This window comes from Cupressus sempervirens, chromosome 9 (assembly GCF_028749045.1).
Source record: "Cupressus sempervirens isolate cs-2001-9-10 chromosome 9, ASM2874904v1, whole genome shotgun sequence".
Taxonomy (NCBI): Eukaryota; Viridiplantae; Streptophyta; class Pinopsida; order Cupressales; family Cupressaceae; genus Cupressus; species Cupressus sempervirens.
The window spans coordinates 685,341,435-685,364,520 of NC_143126.1; the positions used below are offsets into that span (position 1 = coordinate 685,341,435).

At 34.7% G+C, this 23,086-nt stretch overlaps 1 protein-coding gene across 1 annotated transcript in view; it reads left to right on the forward strand.

Annotated features, from left to right (window-relative positions):
* Positions 1–7,421: 7,421 nt before the first annotated feature.
* LOC149540582 (uncharacterized) overlaps positions 7,422–23,086 on the forward strand; it is a 101,806-nt gene continuing 86,141 nt past the window's right edge. The window contains exons 1-4 of the mRNA XM_089801668.1: positions 7,422–7,501; positions 10,140–10,510; positions 10,606–10,999; positions 11,139–11,200. Of these exons, the coding sequence (XP_089657794.1) occupies positions 7,468–7,501; positions 10,140–10,510; positions 10,606–10,999; positions 11,139–11,200 (861 nt within the window). The 5' untranslated portion in view covers positions 7,422–7,467. The remainder of the gene's footprint in view (positions 7,502–10,139; positions 10,511–10,605; positions 11,000–11,138; positions 11,201–23,086) is intronic.

The window sequence follows — 23,086 nt, forward strand, 5'->3', positions numbered from 1 at the left end:
AAACCCTATTCCAATCTTAATTTTCCAATAAGAGTTTTTCAATTGATTTCTTTCATAGACAATTCAATAAAAAATAACAATAATTTCTCAAACAATGGTTTCAACCAAAATCAATCTTTGAAACAAGATCCACAAACAAACACAAAGAAAATAGAGGGAAAATCTGAAACAATCTACTGTGATAATTTTAACAAAGTTCCTACCTCAATTTGATGCTAACCAAACGAATGCTCGAAAGTTGCAAGAATTCTCCTCTCTCGAAACCCTTTTCGAAATTTGCTCCTCCAAACCTTTGTGTGGAGAAATGAGCTCTAATTTCTTAATAAGGAGTTTTCTCTTTTAAGGTTTCGGTTTTACGAACACGTAAAGCCTTTTCTTTATTATTTTAATTTATTCTAATTTCATGTGCAAACTTTTTATGTTTTAATTATAATAAGGTTTATTTACATTATTGTCACTTGCTTGTATTAAATAACAAGACGTATTTAAAAGTATATTTGTTAATTTAACTAATAATGATATTTAGAGTTCATTATTATTATTATTATTTGATTGGTAAACGACCGAAGCCTAGATTCATTATTGTTATTTGTTGTAATTAATTAATGTGTTAAGCGAATTTGAACCCAAGACCTCTCGCATGAGAGGTTCACAAGTTATTGTTGTGTTGTAGGCTCTTGCCTATATTTAGAGTTCATTATTAAAATGAAACTCCTAAATTAATTATTATTAAATTAAATAAATGTAATTACACCAAATTTGGAACTTTAATTTAATTCCTATAAATTTAATTCTTCCATTTAATTAATTAAATATTTTTAATTATTGATTTTGCTTTATAATTTTTTTTGTTAAATTTAACTATTTAATATTGATAAGTAGGAGATAATTTCCACAGCTAGTCAAATTGTGATATTGCTATCAGGATTTAACTATGTGATTTTCGAGTCAAACTCATTGACCCATGTTTCATGAGTAGTGATTCAAACTCATTGACCCATTTAATATTCATGTTATTTGATTTAATTATAAGTAAACATCACAACAGACCCACAATTTAAATCAGAAAACTCATTTTAAAGACAAAGTACAAAATCAAATTCAAAGGGTCAAAATCTCGAATTCACATCACTTGACGAATTCAGAAGGGTACATAACTCAGATACTTGTCCTATATTCTAGGACAATTGGCTCAGGGTTAGGATTTGGATTCGAGAACTATCTCCCCTCTTTACCATTGAGATATTGTGATAGGGCACGCTCATCGTGGAAATTCAGGAAAGTTGATGCCTGGTACCTGCAATTTCTATAAAAGTCAAACATGTACATATGCATACATATCTAAACTAAATAGGCAATGGTGGGGAGTGGTGCATTGTGTAGATCCTGACTAGCAGGTGACCACAACTCCCTCCCTCAACCACATTAGAAACAACAAACATACATTAAAACATACATGTACACCATATACATGAATGTATGGGGTATGTAACCATATACAATCGTATATAAATCATCCATCTAACTATCATCATGAAACAACTGAAATCATTGTATGAGCATATGAAGCATCATCATCTAGAGAATAAAAATGAATACATGAAATAACCGAGTATCAAGTATCTCATCAAATATATAAACCAAGTATGAAATACAATCCAATTAAATTAGGTAACCAAGTACCCCTAAATCATAACATATAATCATAAAAGTTGGCCTAAAAGAATTCAGTAATAAACATGAAAATTAAACTAGGGGTAGGCATTACATCCATGTTGTATGCCTCGATGACTATTCTCATTGCCTAATCAATACCATGCTTCCATTTTTTTCATAAAAATATGACATATACATGTTGTGTGCCTCCATGACTATTCTCACTACCTACCTAATACTATACTTCCATTTTTCATTGTTTACCATATTAACCCCCCTTTGATATCAATGACAAAGGTGAGATCCACAAAGATCATCTACATAGAAAAAAATTGATTCTCCCCGAAACTTATAAAAATCTAAGTATATTAGCAAAATAACACTTGAGGGCTGCAAAATCTATATCCCATACCTTCTTCAAGCTTTTTGCAACTTTTGTTTGTTCACAGATAGCATTAGATTCTATCTCATATGCTTAAAGGTCTGTGCATCTAGATGTTTCATAGGATTTCTTGGATACTCACAATAGCCTTGATTCTTTATGCATAATCTCTAATTATGGTGTGAGAAAAATTCACAATAATGAGAATATTTGAATCTTCCTATCTCTCTCCCTTTGTAGTACACTAATTGTATCAAATGACTTTCTCACAATCCTACCACATTCAGTAATATTCTGATTTGAGCTCTCAAACTTCTCAGCAATTTTTCCAACTTAGCTTCTTCTTCCCTTACTTCCTTATCTACATCTCTTACATATTTAACAAATTTTTTACAAATAAATGATTTATTTCCTTTCTCGACACATTCCTTGACATCTTTGATACACTAATCAATCACCTTCACATTATTAGTTATATTTGCACATACCTTGAGGGTTTTTTTTGCAATACATTCCCTGTCTTCTTTTCCTTTGGTGGATTCCTTTGGCGAAGTAAAGAAAGCATCAAAATATTGTGTCCAATTTTTCTAAAACATTATTATCTTGAAAAAATTTCTGTATTAGTAATGCCTTATGCAACTTGTCTAGTACTTTTCCTAAAATCCTTGAATGTTTTTTCTGACTTTTTCTCTGATCACTCCTTCGCTTTGCAAAAGCTATCATTGATATCTTCATTAGATAATCTTTATTACATGACTACAAAGTATTATCATTTTTTTATAATTTCAATGGCTTTTCTCAAGTCACTTGCCAACAATATTTGCATCCTTGATGAAGTTAGCCTCTCAATTAAGCTTTCCATCTTCTTTGCTACCACTTCTTTAGTAGTTGTGATGTCATCCCTAACATCAAGATCATTCGTGGTCTAGTTTGATGGTGTGACAGATGGAATGTCATTGTGATCAATTGTATCAACTATGATGAATGAATATTTACCTTCATTTATCATTTTCTAGGTACATGATTCAATAATTATATATCCCTTCTCTTTCCTCTTGTTCTTGTTTTGCTCTTCATTACCAATTACTTTTGACTCATTTGTTGTTTCCATTACTATATCTTAAATCTCATAATTAGGTACACAATTATCCACAAAAAAATTCTTTTCTTATTCCTTTTCGTCCTACAAAGCATCGAGAGTTATATGTACACTAAATACAAAGAAATATGGTTGTTGAACTCATTAGAGAATTGGTTCACACCCTCTAACCCATCACAATGGCTCACTATTTTCTCCTTGATTGACACTCCAACTAATCTAGATGTAGATGTAGATGTTCCTTGGTAATCAATCTTTTTTAAGACTTCTACCGTGGCTTTCTCTATTTCTTTTGCAATTTCTTCATATAGCCCAACCATTATCTCAACAATTCTCATTTTAGTTCTCATTTTGGGTCTCGCTTTACCCAATATGTCCTCTATTTCTCCAACTATAACTAAAGTGCATAAGTCACAAAGAGTTCTTTCTCTTATCCTTTGGTCTTGTTCTAAAGCTATCGATCTTCTAATATCCATCTCGTCATATATCACATGCGGTATTATTTGATTTACAACAAATTCCTTTTGAACTTTAACAAATATATAATGATAGGATTTTCAAGAAAAGCTTGATCATTGTCCTCATACCTTGCATAATATTTTTCAAGCTAATAAATTTTACCTTCATTTTCTATCTTGTTGTGATATTTTTCAAAACAACTTTCCATTTCTTCCTCTCATCTTGTTGGATAACCTACAAAATTTCTGTCTTATCTTTTTATGCTACCTCTTCTTTACCCTTGGTTTCTTAGTTTTCTTTGATTCATCTGTAGTCTTTGTCTTGGTGACCTTAGCCTTCTTAGGACTAGATCCTTATGCTTTAATTTACGTCTAGTTGTTCATTCAAGGGTAGTTTGTATTGGTTTCTTAGTCTTAATTAGAGGGGTTTCCCTTTTGAAATTTTTTATACCTTGGCGAGGTTGTGGTGTAACCTCTATCTCAACAACCTCAACAATAGACGTATCTTGCAACTCATGAGCCTTCATACCCTCTTCAAAACTATCAAAGTTTTGGTATTTGTACCACCAATTTGTGCCTTGAGAATAACTTTGTTGCCCTTCTTAATTATTGTCCACTATTGTTTAGCAATTCCTTCCTTTTTTGTAATATTTTATACAAACGTTTCTAGCTTCCTTTTCCTATAATCTTTGTAAAGTCCTCTTACTTGCCTAAATTTCTCTTTATGTCTTCCCCATCTCTCTGTTGTAATGTCTTTAGGTGAAAGATAACATGATTGTGGCGTACTATTCAAGCATTTCATGACTTACCTTATAACCTAGTGGGTGTATCCAAATTTCTTTTGGTTCAATTACTTCCATGCATGTAAAATAAGTCTCTACCATGAAGCATATTGTCTTTACATACTTATCAACAATTTTCTTTGGAATTATAACTCTCTATTTTATTTCCTTTTGAAATCCCTGGAATAATCCAAATAGATCACTATTAGTGTTACCTTCTTATTATATGTGATAGTATTTTATAATCAATGCAGTTGTTGGTAGATCATCAATCCATGTACAAGAATAGACTTTGGGGAATATATAAATTATGTGAAAGAACATGTGAAAAATTAATGATCCAAATCTTAAAAAATGTGTCTTGTTATGTTTTATCCTTCTCAAATTCACTAATAACATTCGCTTAAGAATCTCACACATCAAAGTGTTCCTCTTCAACCACCATCGAATGCACAAAAGCAAGGTGCATCACATAAATAATGTACAAACAAGGAAAATGATTAAAATGCTAGTGATGAATGCACAAAAATAGTGAATGTGTGCATAACCCTACATAAAATGTATACACACAAATGACCTGTAGATGTCTGCACACATAAAAAATTGGAAATTTTGTGAAATTTTAGGGCTAGGGATGCAAGGTGGGTGCAAAACATGTATGCAAAAATGTTGTAAAACAATAAAATCTTATTACTAATACACTAAATAACTTATATTCAATTTCATATGCATACCCAATGAAGATTACAAGAACAAGCAAACCAAAAATACAAATTCTATCTTAACATACCACTTGTAGCTTATGTCCATTCTCCTCTTAACTTCAAGGGTACCTTACTAGTATGCTCTTAGATATTCAAATGTACTCATTTTTCAGGATTCTACCAAAGTTTTGGAGATTGTAGGATTTAATGCAAAATTAGAATGATTCCCAAAATGGTCAACATGCAAGGTTTATGATGATTAATGGCTAATTGATATTGATAATGATGAACTAGATGATTATAATGACTTCTCAAATCCTCACAAATGTTCATACAAATACTATAATACTCTTAAAATGAGAAAATTCAAGATTGCTAATTAGCTTCCATGTGAGGAAGGATGCTCCTTTTAAAAACTTTTGGGGACCTTAAGCCTAAGTGGCAAGATCTAACAATGGAGAATGAAAATTGGAAAGATCAAGGGCTAAGTTTGACTTTGTTGGAGAGGTTGAGAGGAATATGGATTTAGTTCGAATGTTGTGAGAGGAAGAATAGGGAGAATGTTACCTTGACAAGAAAGAGTTTGATGTGGAATGAAAAGGCACATGTCGTGTGTCTCAAAAAAACCACATAGAATAAGGTAGAGAGACCCATTCCTCATTAGACTCTTTGTACAAGTGTCACATGAGTCACCTCTGTCCACATGAGATGGGTAGAGAAGCTCCTAAATGATAGACAAGGTAGCATAGACTAGGTCACTTGAGGACACGTGGTCATAAGACTAAGTCTCATAAGGCCACATACCCCTTGTTGATCCCTTAGAAATATGACTCGTGGGTGAGGGAAAATAGGTGTATTAAATAATAAAATAAAATAAATTATCTTAGCCTAGATGACATGTCAAATGACTTGGACAAGTGAGGTGGAAGGTAAGGACTTAATTATAGGGTGAATGTGTAATTAAGTAATTAAATATATCACTTAAAAGGATTAATTATAGAACTTAGGATAATAAAAGCACACTAGGTAAATTAAGTAATTTTTTAAAATCATAATTAGAGGAAATAACCATTAATTAACTATTAACTATTTAATTACTTTATCAAGCTAATTTTAAGTGTATACAATATCTATAAATCCTAGCTAATTCCTATTCATGATAGGATATTAGGGTTTTCCACACCAATTGTAGTTTGATGGAGTATATAGTAAAGGACATAGGTAAAAGCTTAATGCAACTTGGTCAATTTTGTTAAGCTATATGGTTACAATTTTTGCTTTTGATTACACGGAGTGATGATATAATTTGGTTTGTGGTTTTTGTTATGTTCAACACTTTGCATTTACAATTTCTCTTAAGGAGATTTTGGACATTACCTATAAAGATCCCAAAGCGTGATAAATTAGATGTTTCCTAAGAAGTGTGATTCATCTAAATACAATTGAGATTTGGGTGGGAGGACAATAGTAACTAGAGTGCACACAACCTCATCTGATTAAAATTAAAATTTAGGGTTTATGATCACCTAATCAATTCTTAATCCTTGCATCCTAGATAAATTATATGATCTTCTAGGTTGGTAGGTTTCTTAAATACTTCAACACAAGCCATGGATTCTTCTTATAACGATTCTCTTTGGTTTCAAACAATTCTATTGTGATGGACAAGGATGCTATAATCACACTTGATGATCACTGATCATATGAAGAAGAAATGTTATACCATTGCTAAAATGTATGTATTGCTTAGTTTTAAAATATTGCATTTATTTCTAAATAATAAATTTTCATCGTAATTTTTTTCGATAGGTAATCGGTTGAAGTTAGAGTTTTTATTATTTATTATAATTATTTGTGGATATTAATTATTATTTTAAGCATGTGTTAAACTCGAGTAGACTTGAATCCAAGACCTCCCATATAAGAAAGTCACAATTTACCTTTGTATTGTAGACTTTTAAAGCTATATTTTTTTAGCTTTAATGAAAATCTACTTATTTTTTATATAATTTATTATTATTATTTTATTTACACTTAATACCATATTTATCATATTTTAAAACCTTCCACCGAATATATAAACTATATAGTAAGATATATTTCTTCTATTTTATTGTTTGGTTGTAAGATTTTATTACCCTCTAGTAAGTAACGTTATTATTAATTTTTTTTATCTTGTGAAATTATTAATTTTTTCTATTTGTGTGTAGGGTGACCGTAACACGGTAGGCTATCGGTCGATTAACTGTCAATCGTCTAAAACCGGTCTAAAAATTCCTTCGATCGTAGGTACCTGCCAAAGTTCAGATATATCTAAATTTTATTATTAGGTTCCGGGTTGCTGCTGCAATTTTTTGTCGTTGGAAGCGGATTGTGGTGCGGCACAATGGCGGACCCTTACTGGAGATTAGCGGGTGCAGGTGTGAGATGGTTTCCTCTTCATCACCCACTCCCTGTAACTACAAACTATATTTCCAGTCTGTGTTGTCGATTAAATTGGGCTTTTTCTATTGCTGAAAAGAGGTCTGCTTTTGTGGGTAGACGTCTCACGGTGGCAAACACTAAAACCGAGCTTCGTACATGTTTTACCGATAAATATTTTACGAGTTCAGAGACATATTGTAATAAACATATACAAATCAAACGTCTTATGAACACAGTGAGGAGGTTTCAAACTGTTCCTTCTTTGCAAGCATGATTCCCATCATTGAATCTATATAATCTCTCGATCGACAAAGCTAGGTGGTGGAAAGTCCATGTCCATAGCCATCACCCAAATTACCATCACACAGCCTTTGCATTGGGAAATTTCCCAGCCTCTAAGCGCTGTAGTTTTCCCTCGTGTATACATTTTGCCCTCTTCTTGAAGCATGAAAATATGTACTACTATTGGGAATGGAGATGCCAATTGGGAATTGTCGAGGTGCAGCACTGGTTCACCTAGCAAAACCTTACATACCAAGCGATTATTACACAAATAGAGAAAAAACAATCTACTCTCTACAACCACTGTTGGCCAAACACATTGCCCTTTTTATTTCTACTCGATTATGTGCCAGGTTTGGGTTTTAACTTCAGCAATGAGTGTTGCTTAATGTCACGTTTGTTCCCTCCCTTTAACTAATTTTCTAACCTTTGGTATTTCCAGTTACTCATTGGTGGATGATAGTTCGAATATTGGTTGAGGTCCTTTCTAATTTATAGGTTTTGTTTTATATCTATAGATCCCAGCTCCTTCCCAATCATTTTAGGATATTAGGGTTTGCCTCGCCATCTTTGTGAATCGAGATGGTTCCAACTGTAGTTTGGCGGAGTATATAAAAGGATGGCGAGGGAAAAGCTCAATGCAACTTCGTAATTGTTCTTAAGCTATATGGCTTCAACTTGTGCTTTTGGTTACATGGAGTGAGTAATGATATAATTTGGTCAGTAATTTTGGTCAGGTTCAGCAACCTCATCTCAATAAAATAAAAAAATTAATGTTCAAGGTCACCTAATCAATTCTTCATCCTTGCATTCCAAATAAATTATATGATCTTTTGGGTTGATAGGTTTCTTAGATGCTTCAACACAGTGCCCATCGACTTTTCTTCTAATGGGTCTCTTTGGTTCCTGGCAATTCTATTGTGATGGGCAAGGATGGACAAGGTTTTGAACTTCAGTAAGCTGCATGGTGCAGATCTGGATGTTTACAAATTTCTTTTCAGGCTTGCCAGTCTTCGGTTACATCTGTTTTTCTATTTTTCCTTGTTATTAATTCTAGACAGTGATTCCCTGGCCGCATTGTTGGAGCGATTCAAGAAAACATCCAGCGCCATCTGATTAGGACTTCAATTTAGGCTCTGTGATCGCATAATCAACCAGAGAATTTCTATGACCTTATAGTTATGGGTTAGTAGTATGAATACATACATCAGCGCAGTGCGCATGGGCTTTTCTTTTAATGGATATCTTTGGTGCGGGGAGATTTTATTGTGATGGGCAAGAATGGACAAGGCTTTGGCATTCACTAAGCTGCATTGAGTCAATCTGGATGTTTACAAACATTTTTTCAGGCATCCAAGTCTTGTGAGACATCTGTTTTCTCAGTTTAGCCTTTTCAATATAAGAACACTTGCATTTGTACAAATGAGATGACAATGTGCATGCCTGCAACAAAGTTTTTTTGATGAATAGTTATTCTCCATTAATATTAATATAAAAGTACATATTCAAAGAAAAAAGTTTGGCATATGAAATTATGCCCATGTTTTCAATCAAGACTATTCCACCGCGACATCATCCACTATTCTTGTTATCAGACTTCTTGTTCAACTTTTCCTCAACTCTTAGGGCAAACTGGTATGCCTCCTCAATACTGGTCATTCAAACCAGACTCAGCTCCTCTTGAATGCTTGGCCTTAACCCATTAAGCTAATGGGCGACTTTCTCCTTTCAGCTTCCGCATGGCCGGTTCTAATGAGAACTCGGTAGAACTCTTTAGTATACTCTTGAACAAATCTTCCTCCTTGCTTCAACCCTTGCATTTTATTTAGAAGATCAAGCGCATAATATATTGGAATGAATTGTTGCTTTAATTTAGCTATTATCCGATCCCATTTGGTGATTTAATCCTTTCCTCTTTTATTTCGCTCTAATTGAATCTCCTGCCACCAGATCTTTGCATGTTCCTTCAGTTTCGCCTATTGCTTTTAGGAGACTACCAGTTTTATTCCTTGTTTGTGCACCTCTGAGCATTGGTATTGTTTCTTTGGTTTTGGATTGCTTTGAGATATGTCTTTAAAGGGAAGGGTGGAACACTTGTGACTTTGCTATGCGATAGCACCTATGAGCATTAGAGATATGTCTTTAAAGGTAGGGTAGAACACTTGTGACTTAGCTATGCAATATTTTAAAACAAGTGACTTCATTCTTACTTTTCTTCCTAATGTGATTACTCTCACGAATTGATCGTGGATTATTGAATATTTTGGTAGTGTCTCTGTCTGACTTTCTGCTAGAAAAGGGTTTACATTTTAAGCCCGTATGAATTTTGTTGTTGATTTCTTGATGTTACAGGTGGTCTGCCACAAACTGGAGGACTGGACGCTCGTCATGATTTTCCCGAATATAATCCTTTTGAGACAGCTGGTCGTGATATTCCTGGTTATCTGCCTCATGAAAGCTCACAGTCAGCTGTTCGTGACCTTTCTGGCTATCTGCCTCGTGATACTGTTCGTGACCTTCCTGGTTATCTGCCTCAGGAAAGCTTGCAGCCAGCTGTTCGTGACCTTCCTGGTTATCTGCCCCGTGAAAACTCACAGGCAGCTATTCGTGACCTTCCTGGTTACCTATCTCGTGAAAACTCACAATTTGATGATAGAATTGGTCATTCAGTGTGGAGGGCACATGACCCACTAGGTCATCCTCCTGAATCTCTACGAGATGGGGTAGTTGTCCTTGCACAACTGTATTCTAGTTTCACAATTCAATTGTTTCTCTTGTCTAATTATCTCTAAAGCTAACATGTTCAAATTCATGGTAGGTGTCTCCATATCGAGCTGCTGGTCGAAATGCCAGTGAGATTGGTGGCTCTGGAGTTGGTTTAGGCGGGGTAACTGGTAGTTTTGGTCTGGGAAGTGGTTCTGGAACAAGTTTGGGTGGGGTAACCGGAGCTGCAGCATCAGCACGGATGATGGCATCGGCCTTGGAAGATCCAGTTCTGATGGCACAGAGGCAAAGTGTGGACCCTGCTTATGCTGGAAGGACTGCAAGCTCAGAATATTATGCCTCAAGAAAAGATGCATCTTTGCGCTTGCTGGATAGTTCAATGCCAGATGCTTCATCAAGGCTACCTGAGAATCTTAGGCCTAATGTAACAACAAATACAATATTTGTTGAGGGGCTTCCCCCTGATTGTACTCGTAGAGAAGTTGCTCGTATCCTTCATATGGCCGTATGATTTATCGTTTATGGCTTGTCTACCCTTCTAGTATGTTTTAGTTATTCAGGAATATAGAATGTATTTAGTTTAGTTCACTTCGTGTTTGAATTTGTTTTCTTAACCATTGATGGCAGATATTTTTCGTCCTTTCATTGGGTTTAAGCAAATCAGAGTTATACATAAGGAACCTCGACATGTAAGATTTCCATATTCTCCTGAAAACTGTATAGATGATGAGATGCATTATTTCATTGTAAATTGGCTCTTAGCTGTGTTACCTGGTTGAAATTCAGTGAGGCTAAAATTCATCGCACTTAATTTAAATTTGTTTTGAAAAATATTAACTTTAATTCTCACATACAAAAATAATTATAATATGTAATATCTTCACAGGATACATTAGAAGTTATCATCCACATATTTGATATTTATAAAAGCTATGTGTCGAAAACTGTAATGCTTGGATGTTCTATTGATCAGCCAAAGAGTTGAATGTATGTAGTTATAAGTAAATAATGCGATAGAACCTCCCCCATCTAGCTTCTTATGGGAAGCTTCACTATTAACTCTAACAATTAAACTGACATAATAATTATGACTTATCAACTATGTGATGTAATATTTCCAACAGCCCCCCATTAAATCACTTTGAAGACTTGATTCAACTAGAAGACACTCATAGGTCACATTCTTAAATTCCTGTTGCATGATATCATTAGTCAGTACTGATCCTCAGTCACGTAACTGTCTATTTTTGTGAATTGAGACATTCCCTACAAACAAGTAGTGCACTCGGTATGTGAGTTGATAGACACTCACTACCCACAAGTACAAACTTTGCTTGTGAGTTGAGACATGCTTATCAGTAAGCATAGTTGTTGAACTTGGACTTGGGCACTTATTTGGCAGCATGAGGTTTTGACTTGGACTTTGGACTTAACAAAAACTTGGCAGCACTCTACAAAATTAAACATAATTACACAAAAAACTGAAATTAATGCATATACATTAGTGTTAATGTTTCTATAATGGTCATTCAGTTTGGATCTTTCGTTTTCATACGTAGTTCTTATTTAGAATTTTTTTTCAGTCTTTTGTTTCTGTTTTAGATAGTCTGCATGTATCCTCTATTTAGGGAGTATTTCTCTCGTTTGTTTAATATGCAATATCAATCTAAGTTACTTGTTTGGGTTTGGGGACGGGATCTCGAGAACGCGAACCTAGTATGTGGGTATGTGATTGTTTTAAGGGTTTGGGTACTTAAGGCACATGTGTGTATAAATGTATGCATTATAGATACAAAAAAACAAAAAAAAAATACAGAATTGTAAAACTAAATCATTTCATATTATTGTTTTGGAGTAAAATGGAAGTCCTTTAATGGGATGTAGGCCTCCACTTTATGTGCACTAAGCCATTCAAATACAGGAGAAAGAGGGGCTTCCAAGCATAACTCTCAATAAAACCTAGATTTGATCAGCAAAACCCAAGTGTAATAAGGGATGCCAATACAAAACCAAGGTCCTATCAAAGAAGTACACTAGCAAGGCCTCTTTCATGCAATTTAGATCTAATTAAAGATGTGTAAATGCAAAGATGCAATTGATTTAATTGAATAAATGAGAAGAGTAAAATAGATCTAGGTTCTAAATGTAAGTAAACAACTCAATTAAGATATAGATTTAAACCAAAAGTATGAAACAAAATGAAATATGAAAGACTCACCTTAAAATGTGCAAATGGAGGATGTATTGAAGCCCTGAAAACAACAGATCCAGGCCTGTTTCTGAATATTTGATTGTGGATTCCTGAAGAAGATGACAAATTGAACAAAACCCAGAAATTGTTTTTTTTGGAAAAGCAACAAGGTCTAGGTTGACTTGGCTGTAACCTGACCGGTTAGGTTTCTGCGAGGTCACCGTGTACCAGGGGCATTGTAACAAAGTCGAACCAACTCCTGTAGAAAGCTCTTAGAAAGTTATTTCTGTATTTGCAATCTATCATGCTCCTACACACAAAAAATGAAGGGTTTTTGTTGTTTCGTGGATGAGAGCTTGCCTTTGTCAAGCCCTAGATTGAGTAATCAACCTTGAATTGAAATATAATTGACAAAGGAAATACTTGCATGTAGTAGGACTGAACAATATCAAGTAAAAGATACAATTACCTCCATAGATGCAATTGCATTCAATATGTGATCAAGTATGTAAATGGAATAGCCTTGACTCAAAGAAACCATAAGGAAATCAAAGAAACCGAAACTTCCTGTATAGGAATGTATGTGACATGCCATGGATGAATAATAGAAGAACTTGAATGGATTGGAATGATGGATCTTCTCCTTAGAGCCAAAGTCCACTACCACCTTGAAGGAAGAAGCTTGATGCAAAAAGGAGATGCTTAGACTTGAATACTTGAAGATGCTTACTTGAAGAAGAATGCCTTGATTGCTTGCTTGCTTGTGGATGTCTTGTAAAGATGAGATGTGAGAATGAAGCCCCAAACCTCCTTTTATACTAGTTTTCAGGCGGGAAAACAATTTGGGCTGACCGGGGTACAAAATAAATCAATTGGCAAACTCGAGGCCTTTCGGCCCCGAACCCCGCAATCACTGGGGACAAGGTTGACCTAGGAGACGGAGAAAACATGCCTCAGAAAGGCCCATATGGATGTGCAGATAAAATTGGAAAGTACAAAGCCTACTAGGAGTTGTGACCAAAAAGGTTGCAAAATAATGCCTAGAAGACCATATCAGAAGGTGAGTGATGATAAAGAAGCATTAGATGGAAGGAAGAAGGAGAAAAGAGACCGAAACCACACTAAGGAGGGCTAAAAAGTCTCAAAATGAAGTGCCTACATTTTAAGAGATACATTTAGCCCCCACTTTAACGAGAGTATGAGGCAAGTCATACTCTCAATAAAGGAAGGAGAGAAGAAAGACAATGTTAAAACAAGATAGAACATCACCAAGCTTAAGGACATAAGCCTCCAAACCTAGGTTCCTAATTCCATTCCCATGTGTAAGAGTAGGAAAACAAAACAAAACAGAACAAAAAGGAAAACAAAAAGAAAACAAAGATAAAATCAAAACCCACAAACTAAAACCCAAATCAACTAGTGAAACAGACCTCAGTTTAAGAAATGCCTCACCCACTAATATCATATTTGGAAGGCTACTACAAAGCATAAGAGATCACATAGGAAAGGCTTGAGCACCATAAAGAACTACGTTCGTCATGACCCTATCCCATCAACATCAGAGAGAGAGAGAGAGAGAGAGAGAGAGAGAGAGAGAGAGAGAGAGAGAGAGAGAGAGATTATCTAGCCCAGTAAGGTTTATGTTTCTTACTGTGAATCACAAAAAGTAAGGATTGAATGGTCTAACCGGTTTGTGTGCCTGATAGTCAATCTTGAAAAAAAAAAAAAAAACTAGGATCAAATAGTCTAACGAGTTTGTGTGCCTAGTAGTCAATCTTGTGTGCCCATCGATGGTTTATGCATGCATGTGTATCCGTATTAGTTACCCCATGGTTGTCAACTATGTACAAGGAGGGCATATATATGCCCCTTTCCTTATGATGACTATGTAGCCATAGACATCATAAGGAAGAGAATCAAGGATAACTACTTCTAGCAGCAAGGAGATATGCTCTATCAACAATGTGTACCATAAACTTAGCAAAGAGAACCTACTCTTATAAGCTAAGAATATAGATAAATTATGAAAGGATATGTCGCTTATGAGAAGAGACCCTTGTAAGGAAGAGATCTTGTGGACAAGACATCTACCTTCAAGAGAGGTGTCATGAACAAAGATGCCAACTTCGAGACAAAAAGAGGGGAAGAAGATCAAGAATGCACCTATTGAATACCCTGTGTATAGGTGGAATAGGGAGCCTTGGATGAAGGATGACAAGCTTTAGAGCACAAAGTAAGGGAAAATGATTATAATGAACACAGCTTTGCAAATAAAGAAGAGGCGATGATCAAGGACATGTACCTCTTGTATATAAGAGAGAGTCATTGTCAAGACACCATTCCTTATAGGAAAAGAATATCGCATGATAAACAAATGCCACTGTACTAAGGAAAGTTAATGCTTAGACAAAGAGAGATAAATAATGTACAAAAAATGTTGCCCCCCAAGTGTGAGGCAAGAAAGAGAAATCTTTGGTGGAGTCTATAACAAAATCTCATAAGATATAAAGATGAGTTGTAAGAAACAACCAATAGACGTGCACAAAACTGAAACATCCCATATCCAGCAAGAAAGAGAATAATATCACACCATAGAGGAAGAAACATCATAGGATATCAAATTCTAACAACATAAGATGCAAGGAAAGGTATCACGGATGAAGTTAACTATAGATGAATTACTAAATGAGAAACATGAGAATCCAAGGTATAAAAAGACATTTGCTAGGCATAGACACACAATCCTGCATGCAACAAAGCTTTTCATAGCCAAAGATAAAAATGGACATTAAAAGAATGCAATCTATAGAAAAATGGAGGAGTAAGATGAAAGGATACCATGTTATGCCCTCTTAGTTATTACGAAAGGAATAACAAAGGAATAACGTATCCTTGAGAGAAAAAAATCCAATATATTTCCTAAATGAGAAATTCTTTATAATAAAGATGCACTTACAAGCATAAGATTTTATACAGGACGCTAATCCCTACATAACACAATAAATGCATGCAAGAGAAAACATCAAATTTATAAGAGAATGCCAATTCATAAAGGATATTGGAAAAAAGAAGAGAAGAGAATCACATTAAACCTCATGTGATTTCAAGCAAACATAAGATTGCACTTGGGATGTTAGTCTGCAAGTAATCACAATAAATGAATGCAAAAAAATATGTCATCATATAGAATGAAAACAAGTCATCAAAGGGAGAAATATGGATCCTATGATATAGATAGAAAGAGGAAATAAAGCCCTTGCCCCCAAGGTGGGAAGACAAGGAAAATGACTATTATGTTACTCTCAAAGTAGAACAATGAGCCCCCAAAAGATAGGCTAACATTGTTACATAGCTAGGAGCAACATAATAGGAATGTGGATTTATCAAGTAAAATGATCATGAAAAAGACACCATTCAGCATTGTGAATCATATGAAACATAACATAAGAAGTAAATTGAAAAGGATGAAGATCTATTAGGTGTAATTAGATGGAAATTTAAAGAGAAGCACTCAATATGCATATACTCCTCAAATAAAGGTGTCGGATGCACAAAGTCAAGAATGGAGAATGTTGGTGTAAAATCTAGGGTTTCCCAATCTTGAAGAGTTGAGAAGCCACTTACAGAGTCAATGTGAGTAGGATCCTTATGAGCTAAGTTTGAACTGGTGAAAATATGGTCATAAAAATCATCTTTGTCAACAAAATTAGAAGAAGCATCAAGGGTGTGGTCCTCTACCACTAAGGCACTCTTAAGGAAAGGACAAACATAACTCATCAAAGCCTCATCTATGGAAGGAATATCAATGAAATGCAGAGAAGTGGTTGATCAGAAGCAATAACCTTATCATCTTCATGAGCAAGGGAATAATGTCCTTTTCTAAGGGTTCATCCCAAATAGGAGAATCATCCAAGGAAGGAGGAAAGCACACATTAGATGAGGAATTTTCATGAGGAAGAGAGTAGTCAATATTCCTATCCAAGGGCTCATCCCAAATAGTAGCACTATCAAGGTTAGGAATATCATGAATCACTAAAGGTTGATTGACATCATCTTTAAAAAGATAAGCCTCAATAAAAGAACATATTGAAGCATCATCATATGCATAAAATGGAATATCTTGAAGATCATGAAGATAACTTGAAAAGAAAGATAACAATCCCATTGAAAAAGAAATGCAATGACTATAAAGAAAATGCAATCTAAAATGAACTAGATGCAATATTTTTTTTTTTGAATTTTCAAAATGCAAATATATGAAATGCAATCTATATGAAAATAATGCATGATGAGATCTAAATACCACTAATGCAAACAATAGCATACAAAGTAGATCTAGATACACCCATAAAACATCTAATGTAAAGAAGGCAATAAGGGAAATCAAAAGATCTAACTCCAAAATCCACAAGAAGAGGTAAAGAAGTTGGGTTCACCAAAATGTTTAGTGGTGAAGCCGATGCAAAAAAAGAGAGATCTCAAGAGAAAAAGATCTAACTCCAAGAGAAGTGGGTAAGATGTCAGGTTCACCAAAATGTTTAGGGGAAAATGGGGGACACTTTAATGGGATGTAGGCCTCCACTTTATGTGCACTAAGCCATTCAAATAGAAGAGAAAGAGGGGCTTCCAAGCATAACTCTCAATAAAACCTAGATTTGATTAGCGAAACCCAAGTGTAATAAAGGGATGCCAATACAAAACCAAGGTCCTATAAAGGAAGTACACTAGCAAGCCTCTTTCATGCAATGTAGATCTAATTAAAGATTTGTAAATGCAAAGATGCAATTGATTTAATTGATTAAATGAGAAGAGTGAAATTAATCTAGGTTCTAAATGTAAGTAAACAACCCAATTAAGATATAGATTTAAACCAAAGTATAAAAGGAAATGAAATATGAAAGACTCACGTTAAAATACGCAAAGGAGGATGTATTTAAGCCCTAAAAACAACAAATCTAGGTTTGTTTTCGAATACCTGACTGTGGATTCCCAAATATAATGACGAATCGAACAAAACCCAGAAACAATTTTTTTGATAAAGCAACAGGGTCTAGGGTGACTTGGTTGTAACTTGATCGGTTAGGTTTCCGCGAGGTCATTGTGTACTGGGGGCATTGTAACATAGTCGAATCAACTTCTCTTGAAAGCTCTCGGGGATTTAAGTCTAGATCCACAATCGCAATTCCGCTATCCTGCTCCTACATACAAAAAATGAAGGGTTTTTGTTGTTTGGTGGATGAGGGCTTACCTTGGTCAAGCCCTGGATTGAGGGATCAACCTTGAATTGAAATATAATTGATAAAGGAAATGCTTGCATGTAGTAGGACTGAATAATATCAAGTAAAAGATACAATTATCTCCATAGATGCAATTGCGTTTGATGTGTGATCAAATATGTAAATGTAATAGCCTTGACTCAAAGAGACCGTAAGGAAATCAAAGAAGCCAAAACCTCATGTATAGGAATGTATGTGACATGTCATGGATGAATAATAGAAGAACTTGAATGGATTTGAATGATGGATCTTCTCCTTAGAGCCAAACTCCACTAACAACATGAAGGAAGAAGCTTGATGCAAGAAGGAGATGCTTAGACTTGAATGCTTGAAGATGCTTGCTTGAAGAAGAATGCCTTGCTTGCTTGTGGATGTCTTGTAAAGATGAGATGTGAGAATTATGCCCCCAAGCCTCCTTTTATACTAGTTTTTGGGCGGGAAAACAATTCGGGCCGACTGGGAAACAAAATAAATCAATTGGCAAACTTGAGGCCTTTCGGGCTTCGAACCCCACAATCATTGGGGACAAGGTCGACCTTGACTTGGACTAGGTCGACCTTGACTTGGACCAGGTTGACTTGGGTCAACCTTGACCTAGGGGAGGGAGAAAACAAGCCTCAAAAAGACCCAAAAGGATGTGTAGATAAAATTGGAAAATACCAGACCTACCACGAGTTGTGACCAAAAAGGTGGCAAAGCAACACCTAGAAGACCATATTGGAAGGCAAAGGATGATAAAGAAGCATGAGATGCAAGGATGGAGGAGAAAAGAGACCAAAACCACACTAAGGAGGGCTAAAAGGTCTCAAAATGAAGTGTGTCTATTTTAAGACGCCACAATTGTAATGCTTGATCATTGATCTATGTTCAGGATTCCAACGAAAATCATTAGATTGAATTAGTTAATTACAAAATGGAAATGTTGTTCATGAAACATGATTAAATGTTGAGAATTCATCAATCATCACAAGGATCATAAAAAAATCATTTATGAGACTTTCAATGGCTACAAGTAGATCTTCATAATGAGTGAGCAAAATGAGAGGTAAAAATGAAATGAAAGTGTGTATGAAGGCCTCTTTTAGGGCGTTTTACGGTAAGGAATAGAATAAAATTAAAAAAAAAGTTCTCTACTCAAGTTTGGGCACACTTCTTTATCTGGGTCGTGGGTTCTCACAGGTTCACCTGGGTACTTAGTGGGTTCGCTCAAGTACTTAGTGGTGCACTGGGTTCGTTCTGGGTGCTCATAGGGTGCACGCTTAGCATTGTGGGTGTGCACGGGTTCGCGGGTGTGCAAACTTGGGGACATCCACAGTGCTGGGTGTGCACCCCGTGCACCCAACATGAACCCACAGATGAGCTTGTATTGGGTTCGTAGCCAAACCTGATGCGAGGGCTCATGGTGCAAACCCATTAATGTAGGTATCAACCGGTTATCATTTCATGGTATCAAAGCCCATAGGTTATTTTTTTGGCGACTATTTAAAATTTGTAGTTTGAATACTGGAAATGTATTTCCAGAAGTTTTAAACATTTTTTTATGGAGAATTGTGAGGTTTATCTAGAAATTTCTTTGAAATTTTTAGAAGATATTTATTGATATTAATGAAGTTTTCAGAACAGATCAAGGGTTTCTTAGTTCCCATTTTTCAGATTTAGCTTCAAATTGTGAGTGGAGGTTTTTGAGAATTGGAGCTTGTAGTTTGTATCTGTTTGAAATTTGCACAGTTTTCTACAAAACTGTGATCTTTTGCACTTGTTTTCCAAATATTTTAAATGGTTTTAAATATTTTTTTCCCTGAAAAATCATGATTTCTTGTTTTATGACAATTTTTGAAGAATAAAAATTGTGGCTTTGGCAGCTTTTCTTTTACATCTGCAAGGGTTTCATGCAAAATTTTTCATCGAAAATCGCGGGTTCTTGCCATCGGAGGGTTCTCTGATTTTTTACCACAAAAATCATGGAAGGGTTTTCTGATTTTTTTCACAGAAAATCAGGAAAGGGCTTTTTGATTTTGTTTACAAAAAATCATTGTGATGGGTTTCTTGATTTTTTTCAAAAAAAGTCATGGAAGGATTTTCTGAATATTTTCCTCAAAGAATCATGGTGGGTTCTCTCTAGATTTCTCTGTTCGTGGGGTTACTATTTTTGGGCAAATCAAATAAAGGATTTTCTGATTTTTTCTTCACAAAAAAATCATTGTTGGTTTTCTCCAGATTTCTGCATTCATTGAGTTTTATTGTTTTGCCACAAAACAAAGGTTTTTGCTGATTTGTTTTACAAAATAATGTGTGATTTCAGCATCACATTGAGATTTTGACGATTTTCCACAAAATCATGGTGCTGTCTTACAACTTTTCTTTTGAAGTTTTTTTGGGATAAAATCGTGGTTTCTTGCTGCTTGTTTTGGGTTGCTCCTAGGGTTTCTAGAGTGAATGGTGTTTTGCAAAAGTTTTTTACAATAATTTTAGAAAATCATGGGTGTTTGCCAACGATTTTTGGCAAAATTGTTGTTTTTTCAGAACTGTGAAGCTTTTAAAGCTGATCTCAATGTCTTTGGATAAAGGGCGGGATAATTTTGTTACCCAACATCAGGTTGGAAGGATTATGGTAAACTTGGTCATATCCACAACATCTTTAACACCAGGGAGGGTCTTAGCAATAGTCTCATGTCATATAGCATTTGGAAGAGAGGGTGGCGACTTTTTATTTATTCATTGCCAAATGACCTATAGATTATGTCAAGTCTTCTGTAGTGTAGTTAGTAGAATCACCATTAAGGGAGGGTGTTAAAGTAATTATGTAATGTTTCTACAATTTTCTTTCAGTTAATACCTTTCATTGTCGTTGTTAGTTATTATTTAGAATGTTTCTTTTGGTCTTTCATTTGTGTTACAGAAGTTTTGCATGTAATCTCTATTTAAGGAGTATTCCTCCCCTTTGTTTAATAATTAAATATCAATTGGTTATCATTTCAACAATTCTATTTTTATTATTAGTTAATCATAACTTAAATACTATATTTGTCATATGTCCTTCAAATGACCAAAATAAAAAGTCTCATGTTTCCAAGTTAAAACAATACATTGTACTACTGGAAAGTTATAAATAAAAACAATGCTAACTATCAGCAAATGTGAGAAAATAGCCAATTGCTTCTACATCCTCTTCTTTCCCCTTCTAGTACTACTACTGTGCATAAGGGTTGCCATGATCTTGTCATCAACTCTAAAACATTTCAAAGAAGTAAAACTTTTTGGGCACACGAGGTATGCCAAGCATAGTAGTGGTAAATGCACATGGGAACAACTCCCTGTTCCATGCTAGTTGGACCTAGTTTATTCAGTAAACTTGTCAAACTAGGTCAAATAAGATACTGGCCAAGAAACAACACAATTATGAAAACATGAATTCAAAACATGTTTAATTGAAAAAAGTGGGCAATTTTTCCAATTTTGTGGGTTCTTTCCTATATATTCCCTAGTATTGATTATCTTGCAATTTTTTTTTGACTTCCAGGTAGCAGTTGAGAAAATTTTCAGAGTTTCTAGTCCATTATACTATAATATCCCACCTCAAGCCATAAGGCTTTAACTATGCATTGGCTGTTGTTTTCTTGGATTATCATAGAGGAAGAGGACTTAGAGCATTATTGGGTAACTGTTAGTCTTTGGCTTATTCTCTATTCTATTTCTAAGCTGCAGGGTTGTTTTATACAGCTGAAGTGATTTTAAGTTGTGGGTATGTCTTTTTATGTAATTAGCCTAAAGACTTAATATTTACCTCTTTTATTTTTAATACCTTAAAGAGATATATTTGAAGTGATTTTTATTAAACATATCTGCAAAACTCAAGGGGGCAGTGGAAACTAAGAAGCCTGTTGGCTCATATTTGGAGCTTGGATTGGGCTTGCATCGAATCTATGGCTGGGATTAGATCATTATTTTGGGAGTAATTACATAACATATTAGGGAACGGGGGTACTTGGGTAGGGTATGGGTACGGGTCTAAATAGGGGACAGGGGTCCTTGGGTACGCCAATTTTTTTAATATAATTTAATATTTTATAGAAAATTGAAAAATATGAGTCATGACAATGGTTTTCCAAAACAAGAACAGTGACAAAGTTTGTAGATGTAATGTATAGTTTTCTGTTTCAGATTTTCAATATGCATGTAATAATAATAAATGCTAAATGTTTAGATGAAAAACAAAGAAGGTAGACTCTAAACATGAACAATAAGATCATAAATCATATAAGAATGAGATATTGCAAATGATAAACTTCTGACTTGAACAATGATAAAGTTTACAGTTAATCAGTATTGTATCAAAGTTTCAAACTAATTACGTATTGGATTAAGCTTGATAAACAACAAGCTAATACACGAAAAAAAACCCAAAACCAAAATCAGAAATCTTAAACAAGGTACTTAGCTATTATGATCTCCACTGAATACCCGGTTCTTGTGTATGTGGGTACTTGTCCCAGGGGTGTGGTATACGCACAGAAATATAGACACATGATTGCTACGTTAATAATTGTAGAATTTAACAATTTACAATGTGTGAAAAATAGTAGAACTGCATTGGAAGATGGCCCAAAAAAGGGGTTGCTAAAATACAAAAACATAGCATGTCTTCCTCATTTGGCAGTTCTTATTTACATCATTTTTAAAAATTAAGTTAAGGAAGATTTTATGCTATTTAAAAAAAATTTAAATTATGGAAGATTTTATGTGGTATCCAGAAAGGTTGGAAAATCAATGCTTTTTGGGCAGGTACGGTATTCGATGTGTATCCACATCATATTGGATATGCATACGAGGATACATGCGCCCAAGAGAGGCAAAACCTTATTTGACCACTTTGAACATAGGCAAAGCCTTATTTGACCACTTTGAACATAGCAAAAATACACTGCCATATAAATAGTTGAATATCATATAAACTCGAATCTCATGCTTTATATTGAAATTTAAAGAAAAACAGTAATAATGTCTTGTTGCAATAATAAGCCATCGTTAATCAAATATCGTATGGCTCATCAAAATTATCATCACCACCATCATCCATATTATATGATCTATGTTGTGGTAAATTAAAA